Source organism: Podarcis filfolensis, assembly GCF_964270895.1.
Source record: "Podarcis filfolensis genome assembly, chromosome: 7".
NCBI classification, from domain to species: domain Eukaryota; kingdom Metazoa; phylum Chordata; class Lepidosauria; order Squamata; family Lacertidae; genus Podarcis; species Podarcis filfolensis.
Window position 1 is genome coordinate 50,184,464 of NC_139603.1, and position 13,407 is coordinate 50,197,870.

Below are 13,407 nucleotides of genomic sequence, written 5' to 3' on the forward strand. Positions count from 1 at the left end.
TACTGTGTAGTTCAGAAGTGTCACATTAATATGGAATGGGATGAATTTAATCATTAATCTAGTTCATAATTGTAATACTTCAGACAACCTATTACATATGTAGGGGGGTAAATTACATTAAGCGAAACTTATGCCAGTTGAAGATTTGAGCAGTCATCATTTTTATGGGAGAACAAATATATTATTCTTTTGCTAATGAAGTATCAACATCAAATCCTGTTTTGGATCAGAAGAAGCTCAGTAGCCCCAATCCAGTGATCCTCACCTATATCAGCTTGTTGGGATGCTGCTTCTCTTTGACAAAGTTAGTGTTATCAAAAGTTGCATATATACAAAGGGTAGCTGCAGACTGTGCACAAATCTTTTCTAAGGCTTGCCCCTTCCACACCTGCTATTTGCAGCTGGTGCCAATGACAGCTTTTCTTTCATTGCAAATAGAGGCAGGCAAATTTTGCCCATGACTTCAACCAGGGCAGGGTGGTGGTGAAAGAGATTTGAGCCCACCCCAGTATCAGCTGCTTTTAAAAAAATCAGCTCCAAACATTTTCACACCAGAGCTAACCATCTGACAAGTGTCACAGCTAATTTGGTCTGAGAGTTAAAATAGTCTGTGTGGCTTTTAAATGCTGTTTGGAAATGCCCTTCACCCCCTGTCAATTATAGCATATACTTCTCCTGCATAATACAAGAGCAAAACTCTAATCCTGTTGGTATTAGTATTATATCTGGCCAAGAGCTAGAAATGGGTTTTGCAGTCTGTCCACTTTCCCCATCTTGTACCTACAATGTTCACTTCAAATATTGGGAGCTCTTGCAAGCTTTGAGCAGCTATTTTAGAATTTACGCTAGCAGTTCTGCTGCTGCTGTGATTTCACAGTGTAGCTAGACCTATGGCCAGGGTGGGGGACCTTTTTCAGCTTCAGTCCCTTTGGGGAAACCTGGGGGCCCCTTGCCAGTGGCGGATGTGCTCAGATGCAAAAGTGGTCTGAGCAATAGATGCGACTCTCACCTTTGCACAGAAGGCTACATTCCAGCCACACAAAAGTGTGGTTGCATACACACAGTACCTTCAAAGCACATTTGAAGCACCTTCTTTCCCTCAAAGAATTCTGGACACTGTAGTTTCTAGAGGGTTGCTGGGAATTGGAAGTCTGTGAGGAGTAGACTGCAATGCCCAGAATTCTTTGAGGGAAAGAATGCGCTTCAAAAGTATACAGTCTATGCAATCATATAGTGCAAGGTGACTTCTTCAGTGACTTCCAGGCACTATTTGTCAGTGAAACGGGGCAGGGATCAACACACTCACCCCCTCCCTTCAACCCATCTCCCTTCTTAATGGAAAAAGAGCAGCAAATATACCTCTCCCACTTATCTAATGACACTACCTTATCTAGTGGGAGAGGGAAAATATCTATTCCCACTGCTCACATTTCAAATTATTTCATTACGTTTACAGCATTTATTTGGGCAGTGAACTAGGAAGCAAAACAGTCTGGAATCATGGGATGCACAAAGCCATTTATCCAAAAACTACACAGAAAGTGTATAAATGTGAGGGAAGGTGGAAAAGAGGAATAGCATTGCTTCTGAACAAGGAGGAGAAGGGAAAATAAACGCAGCCGAGCCATGGTTAAGTCACCATGTTGACTTGTAAAATAGGAACTTTTGTTTTCCAGAGAAGTAAAATGAATGAAAAAATATATAACCACAGCTGGTCAGAGGCTAAGCCAATGTGATAATAATGCAATAAAAATGTGTTTATATTCAGTACCTTACAATTAAAATAATACACTGAGTGGACACGTCTCTCTTTGAGGTATATGCTCTTCTTTTGCTTCAGTAAGGGATACAAAAGATAATGTCCTTGCACAGCTTCTGTAGTTTTACTTTGCAATTCATGGCTGCTTTATTAATCAACGCAAGATGCATTCATTGAACTGGATTAATCCTGCATAAGTAATTTTTTGAAATTTCCTGCTGAAGTTATTTTTCATTTCTGTGAACAAATAATTTATTTGGATTTTCATATATCAGGATCATAGAGATTTGCCACAGTCAGATTTTAATTTTAGTTACATTTGAGTTGGCTTATATATTAGGGCACAGAGTTTTGCATGAGAGCCTCTTCTAAAATCTGTAATTGGTGTGGAACACTGACATGCACGGAATAAATCTGACAAGGTCCAGGGAGCCAAGTTCAGTTCCACTGATCAACATCTATGCTGCAGATTAACTGAATCTTTTATGGCATTACAAGCACTCTAGAATTCATTAGTGCATCTTCCCCTCCCACTAACCATTCTGACCTCCAGTACTAGTAAGCCTTCTTTGGGTGCCATAAATTTTAAAAACTTACAACAAAGCAAGAAGAAAATGAAATGTCCTGTTCTATTTCTTCCAACACACATGCACACGCCACCAGCCTCTCTTAAGTTTACGATAATTATTTTAAAAATATAAACATACAGCTACTTGCACATTCTGCTGCCTTCTTTCTGTCTGAGACAAGGTCTCAGTTGCAAGGATAGACTTTGGAGTTGGCCTTTTAGAAGAAGGTGTTAAAAAAATGACATTCAATCCCTCAAAAGATTTGGTCTTCCATCTATTCATGAATAGGTCTACACAGTTACCTAACTCAAATGTTCACACACCTACATGACAAAAGGATCTCAAAACATTAAATGTTAGATTATTTAAACTCGTCAGCAGCAGAGATTTGTCAGACAGATGCATTAGTACATAAGTTTTTATTTAAAGTCCCCTCGCCCTACAAGCAAGCTTCATTTACACATTCTAGTACTGTACAAAATTTACATTATTGGTTACTTGTATGGTTTCCTTGGTCATGCCTTCCCAAAAATTAGAAAGATTTACATATATTCCTCATAAATGCTTTAATTATCTTTGTCTTTTTTTAAAAAAAGAACTTTTAAACGGACAAGAAATCCCCCATCTTTCCCATTAAAGTGGCATTTTAGCAGTGGCATGGGACAACATAGTGGCAAGTCCTGGTATTTTTAAACGCCATAAAATGTTCTCTCATTTGGAGTGGTAACAGGTTTCCTTTCCATATATTTATATATACATATAGATTTCTAAAAACCCTCCCCCCCCCAAGTTATGATTGCACGACGTATTATTTTACAAGTAATTTTTTTTGATCGGAACAACACAAATAAATACAAAACTAACAGAGATTGCACTACGTAAGAAAAATGGGTTGAGTTTCCAGGACAAACACTCCAGTTTCAGGAACTCTGTAACAGGGACTTCACTATGTTTCCTTTCTTTCTTTCAGACACAGTTCCCTAAACAATTCATTTGCAACATTTGAAGAGACTGAATCTCTGCTAGTTTTCTGCAAGTGACAAACAATGGAATTAGCATTAGCAAAACAACAGTGGCAGTAGTATTAAGAAATCCAGTATTTATTGTTATCAGTTTTACTACTTTCTTAGTAGCCTAAGTCTTATAGTTTGAGTTTCCTACCTTTCCTTTTGGTCAACTATGATGTATGACTTCTGCCTACTTGTACCCTGTGCCTTTGTTGTTCCCTTACGCGTCTGAGATTTGAACATAAAGGTGTGTGTGTTTTTTTTGTAAAACTAGATTTGATTCTATATTGTCTTGTATTTCTGAATAGACAATTTTATTTTTCATACAGACTATAGGTTAGTGTGTGAACTGGCTGCTGAAGGGGTGGTGCAGCTTGTAGGATCTGGCATAAGAGTCCTAAGAAGGGCAAAAAAAAATGAAAATTTATTTCCATCCATTGGTGGTAGGAATCAAATCATATTCCTATGCCCGTACGCTTTATTCCTGTGCAAGACGCCCAATGGGACTTGGATGGAGATAGGTGTCCCATTCTACAAAAACCTTGCACAGCACTAGTGTGAAATAGCTGTGTCTAGCACGCTACACAAATATGACAAATACAGTGGTACCTTGGAACTCAAATGGAATTCGTTCTGGAAGACCATTCAACTTCCAAAACGTTTGAGTTCTGAGGCATGGCTTCTGATTGGCCAACAGCTAGGTTTTTGCACAGCGGAAGCCGTGTTGGACGTTCGTGTTCTGAGGAACGTTCGAAAACCAGAGCACTTACTTCCAGTTTGTTGGCGTTCGGGAGCCAAAATGTTCGAGAACGGAGCCGTTCGAGTACCGAGGTACCACTGCATTAAAGTAGAAGAAAACATATAGGGCCTAACTTGATGTTAAACATTAGTGTGACTAAACCCTGATGGCCCTTTTTATTTTAAAAGAATCAGCAGCTTCTAGAGAGTGTAATTTATAGATTGGGAGGCATATTAACTGTTCCTGCACACACTGCTTCTCTGCTCCAAACCTCTCCCACCTACATTTCTCCTTGTAAGGTCACAAATGCATGTTTATCCTCAACACTCCTCCCATTCTGGGCTCAAAATTGCCTCAGTTGCACTGCCTATTGGAATTGAGTTGAGCTTAACTAAACTTTATACCTGTTATGGTAGTTCTATGCCCATATTTCTTTTCACCACAGGTACAAAGTTAGTTTATAAATATTTCAGTGTAGATCAGATTAAGGAATTACAGCTACTTGCCAACGATATGTGATAGCACATGATCCACATTTTAAGGAAGAATTTGTTCTTTGGTGTTAAATAGGGGGAAATAACAAATCTATTAGTCAAAATGACTCAAATATTTGTTAATTTGTATCTGAAATTTATGAATTAATATAAGGAATAACTTAAATCTTAAAAAAAACAAGAATTACTTGTATAGGCCAGAATGTTTAAATCAGAATAATACAAAATAATATACAGAATAATAAAATGAGGTTCTATGAATTACTCTGGATTTACACTACTAATCCATAGAATTGGCACCAGTCCTAAAACCTCAATTGTGATACATCTGAAAAACTTCCACTTCCCCCCTACACTTAGGCATGGGGATTTCAGAGCAGACTATATGAGGGGCCAATCTGTTCAAAACAGAAGCCTTCTCTCTTATGATCTGTCTTTTTAAGTTGTGTTACTTGCAGAACACGTCAGCAGCCACACATTAGGGCTAAAATGGGGAAGCAATTCTGCAGTTCAATGCATTTGGGCATCTCAGTTTTGAATTAATTGTGAGCAACATCACCATGACTTCAACACAGATCCCATGCAGGTAAAATACAATGCACAATAGTAATTTTGTTCGTTCAGGCAGTGTTTGGATCTTTAGAATTATTCTCTTTAAATTTAGAATTGATATGAGGGTTTATAGCAGAGAAAAGTGAGGATCACTCTGAAATGGTCATCTGTCAACATGTGCAGTGTTCCATGCTTTCAAGCTACTTGTTTGACAAGATACCGGACTGTCTGAGGTGGGAACTATACTTAGTCGTTTTTTAAAATCATAAATGCAGATATTGGGGATAGGGTCTTGTTGTATGTAGTACCAGGAATTCTGTCCCTTAAAATATTTAAGTCACCCATCATTTAACAGTGTTCATGTCAGTACTTCCTGTATGTTATTTATTGTACGGCACACACGCAGGTAGTATGACAGTGGAGCAAGCAGGACCTGCCAGGGGCTCAGCTACATCTCCTTCCAGCTCTGTCCAGGTTCCATTCTCAGGACTGTAGCAAATGGTAGAAGATTTGTAGGCTCCCTGTAACACAACATAGTGTTGTTGAGGTAGCAGATAAATGACATCCAAGCAAAATTTGAACAGCTTCAGCTAGAAAACAACTGGTCCTTGGTTGCTCTGCAACTTGCAATGTATTCACCTTTACAACTAAGATGCACACACACTGCCTTGATTTAGTCATAACTTCAAAAAAACTATAGTAGAGACATCTCAAAAGTAGGGCTTTGGGTGAGTCAAGTGCAAGGTAGTGGGAGCTTGAGCTCCTGACAGTCAATTGGGGGGTTTGGCAGGATGCTGGAAGTGATAACAGATAATCTAGTCAGCAACCCTGCTTTCTCTTTGTGAGAGACTCAGAGAGAGAATGCAGGAGGCAATAGCTGCTGCTGCTGCTGCTGCTGCTGCTCCTTCTCAGGAGTCGCAATGCATCATGACAGAGTGCCAGGGGCTTCGTAAAAACCAATCTCTGTCACCAGCCTGGATAATAGCGCCCAAGAATAGTCAGATTCCCCCACATCATCTCTTCTCCCCATGCTTTTAGGGATATACTTAGTCTCTTTCCTCTCAAAGCAGTAAAACTGCTTGATTATAAAGTTCACATCTGGAATAAAGGACAAATTCACCAAGGCCATAAATAAATTTAATAACTGTAGCATAGATTGTTTTCATATTCTGCACATACAACTTGGCATGGTTAGAATCTCACCCCTCAATTCAGAATTTCATTCTCACATAAACAGCTTTGGAGCCATGTGTCTGGAAACTGGACAAAGGCTGCTGGAAACCAAAGCGTGGCTCACCACTATAAAATTCTGACTCTGCCTACATTTCATGTCCGATCTGGCTTCTTTCACTTTCCACATGCTGGCAGAATCCCGCCACTCCAAATGGCTAGCTTGCATTGAGAGCAAAATCAGAACCTGTGGCCTATCACTTGAGTCACCACTTATGCTCCCACAACTGGAAGCATTCCAGACAATCAAGTGAAGAATTCTAGAGATTGAATTTCAAACCCTTTGAAGTGCAGCCAACAAAACCTGTTCCCCATTGGGGTTGGGAATACTACCCTCGTTTGGCCAAGACACTCCATATTCCCTCACAAGATTTAGCATCTTACCACCTGCAGTTTTGCAAAGTACATTCTCAAAAATCCCATACTCTGAAATATACTGCCCTTGTGGCACAAAATATGTCGAATCCATCGCACATGTTTTATTTTACTGCCCATTTTATGCAAAAAAATATGATAAGTATTGAAGGAGGGGATTTATCGTACTGACTCTTCCATGGTGCCTTATCTGCTGAACAATCATAGTAATGGCATTGTGGAGAATGTGGCAAGATTTTTGAGTGACACTATGAAATTACGTCACCATAGGTCCTAAGAGCTATCTTTGTACCTCATGATATCTGGACAGTTTTATCCTAAAGTATCTCCTACTATGTTTCATTAACTGTGTTGTGTTCTGATCCATGTATACGATGCACTTTTTTAAGCCAGTAAAGGAGATTGATTGATTGATTGATTGACGTTAATAGCTTAAAAAGAAATAATGACTACTGATTTTGCAAAGCAGGTTATAAATCAGCCAGATATTTTCCATACATCAAAGATTCTGACAGCAATTTATTTAGATATGTATCATTCCCGCAGAATGGTTGCAGCATGCTCTCAAATGATAACCGAGAGATCCATGTACAGACAAGGGATACATACCATACTCCAGCTGTAGCCTCCTACAAGGTAAATGCTGTCATCAAGAACTGCACAGCCAGGACCACTGCGACCCTCTAAAATAGGAGTTTGCAAAATATTCCATTGATCACCTTTTGGGTCATAGCATTCCACGAGCATGACATCAAGATGCGAAAAACCTGTACAACACAATTATCAAATAATGTGAAACCACTTATTTTAAGAGAACGAGCATATGGTACTTGATCAATGACACAAAAAACTTCGCCCACCTTAGTAAGTTCATCATTAAAGACTAAATTGTAAAGAACAGGAGAAAACCTCTTAAAGTAAGAAAGTGAAATACTTTCCTTTTGTTATCTCCATCACAACCTACAGCACTGAGCTAACATTTGCTTTTTTCCTTAATAATAAACACATATTGGCTGCCATTAGTTGCGAAAGAACATTCATGGGGAGCTACTGATATATGAGATTAGAGTGTTTTTTCTACTCCATGATACCAGGAGTGAAATACCAGGACTGAAATGTGAAGGTACTATGGAATATTTGAGTGCTCCCTGTCCTTTATCTCTCTCACACGAGGCAACTGAGGAATGGAAGAAGGAGAAATTAGAGTACAGAGATAAGGGAGAAACAATGAAAGGGAAGAAAGGTGTGTATTTTAGACAATAGCAGACATATGAGTAAAGCGAGAATGGAGAAATAATGAGAGGGGGAAAGTGGCCATTTTAAACAATGGCAGAAATTTGAGAAGAGCAATCAGAGGGTGATATTGAGAGGGGAAAGTAGCAGTTTAAAACAAGATTTAAGTACAGTGGGAAAGGAGGTGGGAAAGGTTCTATTGTGTTAGCATCTGTGTTGTACCCATCTCCATTTCTCCTTGTTAAAGCTGTTTGTAAAAAATAAAACAAAAAACCCTCAGTGTTCTCCATCCCTGCTTAACTCAAACCTCTGCTATTGTTTAAAACTGAAATTTTTCTTCTCAGGGTCTCTCCACCCTTGCTTTACTCAAACTTCTTCCATTGTTTAAAAGATGCATATTTTCTCTTTCACTGTTTCTCTCTTCTCATTGTACACAAGCTTCTCCTTCCATGTGTGAGAGATAAAGGGTGCGGAGCCATCAAATATCCTATAACAACCTTCACACAATGTATTTCACCTCGCTTTGTTCCAGATTCAAAGTAGCAATTTAGAAGAGATAATTTATTAACCAAAAAACCCCAAGCACCTATATATGTACAACATCCATCAACTGAACTTAACCTTCTCTAACTGAACAAGCTCACTTGACAGTCCTGTTCTTAAGATTCTGTCATCTTAAAGATACAGTAACATACACCATCATAGCATGTTAGCACAAAGAGGGCTGCTGAAAAGGAGAGAGCAGGAGGGATAGTTAATGGGTGTGTGTGTGTGGCCTGTATGCAAGGGAGAGTTGAAAAAGGAGAAATGAGGTGGTAGGAATGGGGATGAAAGGTGATAATGGTGTACAAAGGGAGATGCAGAATTTAAGAGAGGATTGCTCAGTCCCTGCTCCTGCCAACCTAGCAGTTCAAAAGCACGCAGTGCAAGTAGATAAATAGGTACTGCTCCATCAGGAAGGTAAACGGCGTTTCCGTGCGCTGCTCTGGTTTGCCAGAAGTGGCTTAGTCATGCTGGCCACATGAACCCAGAAGCTGTACGCTGGCTCCCTCGGCCAATAAAGCGAGATGAGCGCCGCAACCCCAGAGTTGTCTGCGACTGGACCTAATGGTCAGGGGTCCCTTTACCTTTAAGGCATGAAAATGGGGATTATCTGAGTGGAAGGGAGAACTGAGAAGAAGAGGGGGGAGAAGAAAAGGGGGTGAAGGTGAAAAAGGTGCTTAACAGTTATAAGGTGTGGGAGGAGGAAGGTGCAGGAGATTACCCTGGTGGTCGTTTGTGTAAGGTTACACGAAAGAAGGAGGAGGAGGAGGAATAGACATGGGCGTGAAGGTGAAAAAAGGTGCAAGGCAGGGTTGCAGAACAGGACAGAGGCTTCAGAAATTTGATGGGAAGATGAATAGTGAGCTTAGTAGTTACATAGGGTGGGAAAGGGAAGCTGTAGAGGGTTAATGGGGGGAGGTCAGGGGTGTTGGCAAGTGGAGCAAGCAGGGGTGTAGCTCCTAGTAAGATGAATGCAAAGAATGATTTTTAGAAATAAATTTTGTAGACAATTTTTGAGATGAGTGGGGGATTTTAAATGTTGTTAAATATTACCCCTAAAATTAAGGACTTGTTTCTTTGCAGAGCCTTAGCACAGCTTCTTCTCCAGCTTGGGAAACGATTTACAGAGGGAAATACTGTTGGCAATTTGGGTCAGAAATAATCTGTTTGTTACAGTGAATTTACGGTGATGACAAATCATCCATGCTTCTGAGTAATGGAAGTTCCCATTTTTGTATTATCTAAAGCATTCATTACTCATTTATTTAATGTAGTGATATATATATATATATATATATATATATATATATATATATATATTCATTCAAAGATGCTGGCTCAAGCATCATGCTAAATTGTGTGGCAGGGTTTTAAACTTAGTTAACTAACCTAGCAAAAAAAATCTTTATCAAAAGACAGAATATTACATTGTTTTGCTATTAAAAATGTGACCTTTCAAATGATTTCCTCCGATTGCATACAGTCGATCATTCATTACAGCCAATGCATGGATTGCTCTCTTTGTGTTCATATCTTGTTTTCTAGCCCAGACATCCATTACAGGGTCATAGCAGTACAGCCAGGGAACGTATTCACCATTGTGGACACCTCCTACAAATCAAATATACCTTCATTAGTTAAAGGAAGCACAGCACCTTAAAAGAATAACTGGGTTTTGTTTTGCGACGAAGGGGAGTTTAGAAAACAACTTGCCAGAAATATAGATTTTGCCATTATGTACAGCTCCTGCATGTGCCGCCAAGGGCTGTGGTAGGGAAGATACATAACGCCATTCATTTGTCTCTAAATTATAGCATTCCACACTTGACAAGTAGCCAGTCTCATTTCTCCCACCTATCACATACAAGTTTTTGTCAAGCCGACAGGCATAAAAACTGGCTCTCCTAGAGAAAAAACAAATAGAGCAGTTAGTTTCTAGTGAATAGAATTAATTCCATCATTCTGTCTTACAGAACTTATCACCTGCTATTCTAACATGAATCCCCCCACTCATTTATCCCTGAGAATATGGGTGACTTTCCCCAAAAAGGTTGCGGTGCACTCCCAACTCGGACCACTCCCCACCCCCCCACCCCAAAGTATCACCCAAAATTTCCAAAACTATTCACTTGTAATGATTTCTGGATTATCCATTGCAATTTCTTATTTACAATAAAAGGAATCACTAGGAAAAATCAAAATGCCAACATTATAATAGCTTTATGGAGCAGCTACACATGGAATACAAAAAAGATAGCGTGGAGCTGGAAAATGTACCAAAAAGGCAACTAAAATGATCAGGGTGCTGGAGCAACTTTTCTACAAAGGAAAGTTAAGAACTGGGTCTTACTGATTTCAAAAAATGCAAGCAAGGATGGTGTGTGCAGAAAGTAGACAGAGAGAGGATGTAGGGTGTTCTGTGGGTATTTTGGGAGTTTATCTTACATATGAGTTGCTTGGGCAGCAGCATTTGTTAGTCCTGGCAGTTCAGCTTTGGAAAGTGGACATTTAAAAAGGTTTAGGTGCTCCTTCATTGAAGGCTATTGTGAACCAGCATCCTCTGTGATATCACAAGGGCTCATGAGGCACACTTCTCCTAGCATGCCTGATTAGAGACACCCTTCTGCAGGATTCTGGAGTGCATCCCAACGTTCGCCCACTATATTGTTCCCCATGCTAGATGTACTAAATGATTAGGACTTCTTCTAGAATTGTTCTGCCTCAAGCAACTGCTTGGAATACTTGTTGCATTGGTTCAGGTCAGGTCACACCTATACAGGAGGTTCCAGCACACGCACACACAAAGACATTCGCACGAAATGTCTGATTCGTTCTTTTTACTGCAAATGCTCCATACACAAGATGCTGAAGAGAACTCGGGCGCTCCTGCTCATGTTGACCTCAGTGTGTCCAGTGGCCTATTGGTGAACTGGGGTGTGTGACTGGACTGTGAAACGATTCCCTCTGAGCATTCTGTGTGTAGTCTTTCAGAAGAACAATTTATGTAGTATTGTCAATTACCACACAATGACTAGGTGAAGCAGAAGTTTAACTTAAAAGCAATTTTATTGGCAGTGAAGATTTAAGCAAGAACTCATTAATGTTTAGGATATTTGGTTCCATGGAAGGATAACAGCAACTCAGTAAGATAAAGTAAAAAAAAAAAGGGGGGGGGGAAGGATAGATAATGTAACAATAATAAATTATCTTGACATTCACTTTCTTTATAGTCCTTCATGGGTCATTGTTCCCAATTTACTAAGAGAACCACATCATCAGATTTTTTTCTTCAATTATCATTTTTTCCCCTTTTTTCTGCACTACTGCAAATAGAACAACTTTCCTTGTATTACATTCTTGCCATCCAACAAAGGTTTATCCAGCTAACTCTCAACAAAGTTTTGAGCATCCCCTTAGTTCCAGGGCAAGGAATCAGTATTGATGGAGACTTTCTTACCATGCTGTGCTTTCAAGTCATTTTTAGTACAGTACTCCTGAACGATCTATTTCTAAAAACATAATAGGAGACACTTCATTTCCCACACAACCATGAAAGCACCTTTGAGCCTTGCAAGTCCATTTTAGTCCAAATATGTCTTCTAGCAAATGTAGTATATCTTTCCTTTTTAACAGGAAGTTAAGGCGATGAGTGCTATCACGGCCAACGTGAGGCCACTGAGAAACACAAGGGGAATCTCACCATGTTGTGGGAAAGCCCTGAAAGTTTGCAGAAGCACAATAAGTCTTTAAAAAAGACAACTTAAGACAAGCAATCCTCACACAAAAAAGCACCCTCCAGCTCAATGAGGACTGAGCATATCAGAATAGGGGAGGAGTGGAATGTGCTAACTGGAGAGACTAGTTAGCTAGAACCCTGAACAGAAGCACGCCTATTTGGGAGGAAGATACTACATCTCAACATTTTATTGCAGGTTCCAGGGGTTACATCTGCGTAGCAGCTTTAAGATTTGCATGTGAACATGCAAGGAACCACTTCCTTGAAAAATAAAGAGTACTGTTAAAATGCTCTTGGATTCTCAGTGACTCAGGCTCTCTCTCAGAAATGCACACGTTCTCTTCATGTTATGTGTGTATGCATTGCTTTGCACACATCGTCGTCAATCATTTATTTGCTCCTTCAGTATGAAAGCTTTACTTAATACCAAGGGAATTTAAAATGTTATGAATAAAACACTTTATTACCCTGTGAGAAATATGTATGTGAGACATATGCTTATTTTTTTATATAAAAAATATATGTTTTAACTATCCAGATTGAGTCAGATTATTTAAAACTTCATCTGATGGAGGTTATGTCTGTGTGACTAAGACAATAAATGGTTGTTTTCCATCTCAGCTATCTTTAGAAACAAGTTTCCTCATAAATGTATCCTCTATGTGCATTCTTGACTTCATCCACATAGTGTCACTGTTAGGAGCAGAAATGTAACAGTCAGCCTGCTTCATTCTTCAGATTAAATGTGTATTTTATGGGCAAACTCCCAATAGTAAAGATTTTAAGTTTCTCTTATCCTTCTTTTCCACTAAATAAATTACACTTGAGCCATAGAGCTCTAGTTAATTAATGTAAAATTTAATTGCTATAAAAAGTCCTCCATGATAAAATATTGCACTAAAAATTCAGTTTAGAAAAGAAATCATCCCCTCATATACATCTAGTCCTGAGAAATATATTGCCATCTCTAGTAAAAGAAATTACATCAAATTACTCTTGTGGATCAGGATATTAGTCCAGCTACAGGTCTTGCAGTGGCTTGTGAAAAGTCTCTGCAATGAACTTAGCTAAATTTTACAATGCAGTTACATGGGAAAAGTAAAAGAAATTCTTTCCTGATCCCCAAAGGCAATGAATTTATGCCCTGAATCTTGAAGTTTGATTATCAGT

The 13,407-nt window shown here is 39.2% G+C and overlaps 1 protein-coding gene across 2 annotated transcripts in view; it reads right to left on the reverse strand.

Annotated features, from left to right (window-relative positions):
* Window positions 1–2,728: 2,728 nt before the first annotated feature.
* Window positions 2,729–13,407, reverse strand: part of KLHL14 (kelch like family member 14) — a 62,594-nt gene continuing 51,915 nt past the window's right edge. For both annotated transcript variants that reach the window (XM_083622990.1, XM_083622991.1), the window contains exons 6-9: window positions 10,215–10,405; window positions 9,954–10,112; window positions 7,335–7,492; window positions 2,729–5,641 (exon numbers count right to left, since the gene is read on the reverse strand). In XM_083622990.1, the coding sequence (XP_083479116.1) occupies window positions 5,501–5,641; window positions 7,335–7,492; window positions 9,954–10,112; window positions 10,215–10,405 (649 nt within the window). In that variant the 3' untranslated portion in view covers window positions 2,729–5,500. The remainder of the gene's footprint in view (window positions 5,642–7,334; window positions 7,493–9,953; window positions 10,113–10,214; window positions 10,406–13,407) is intronic.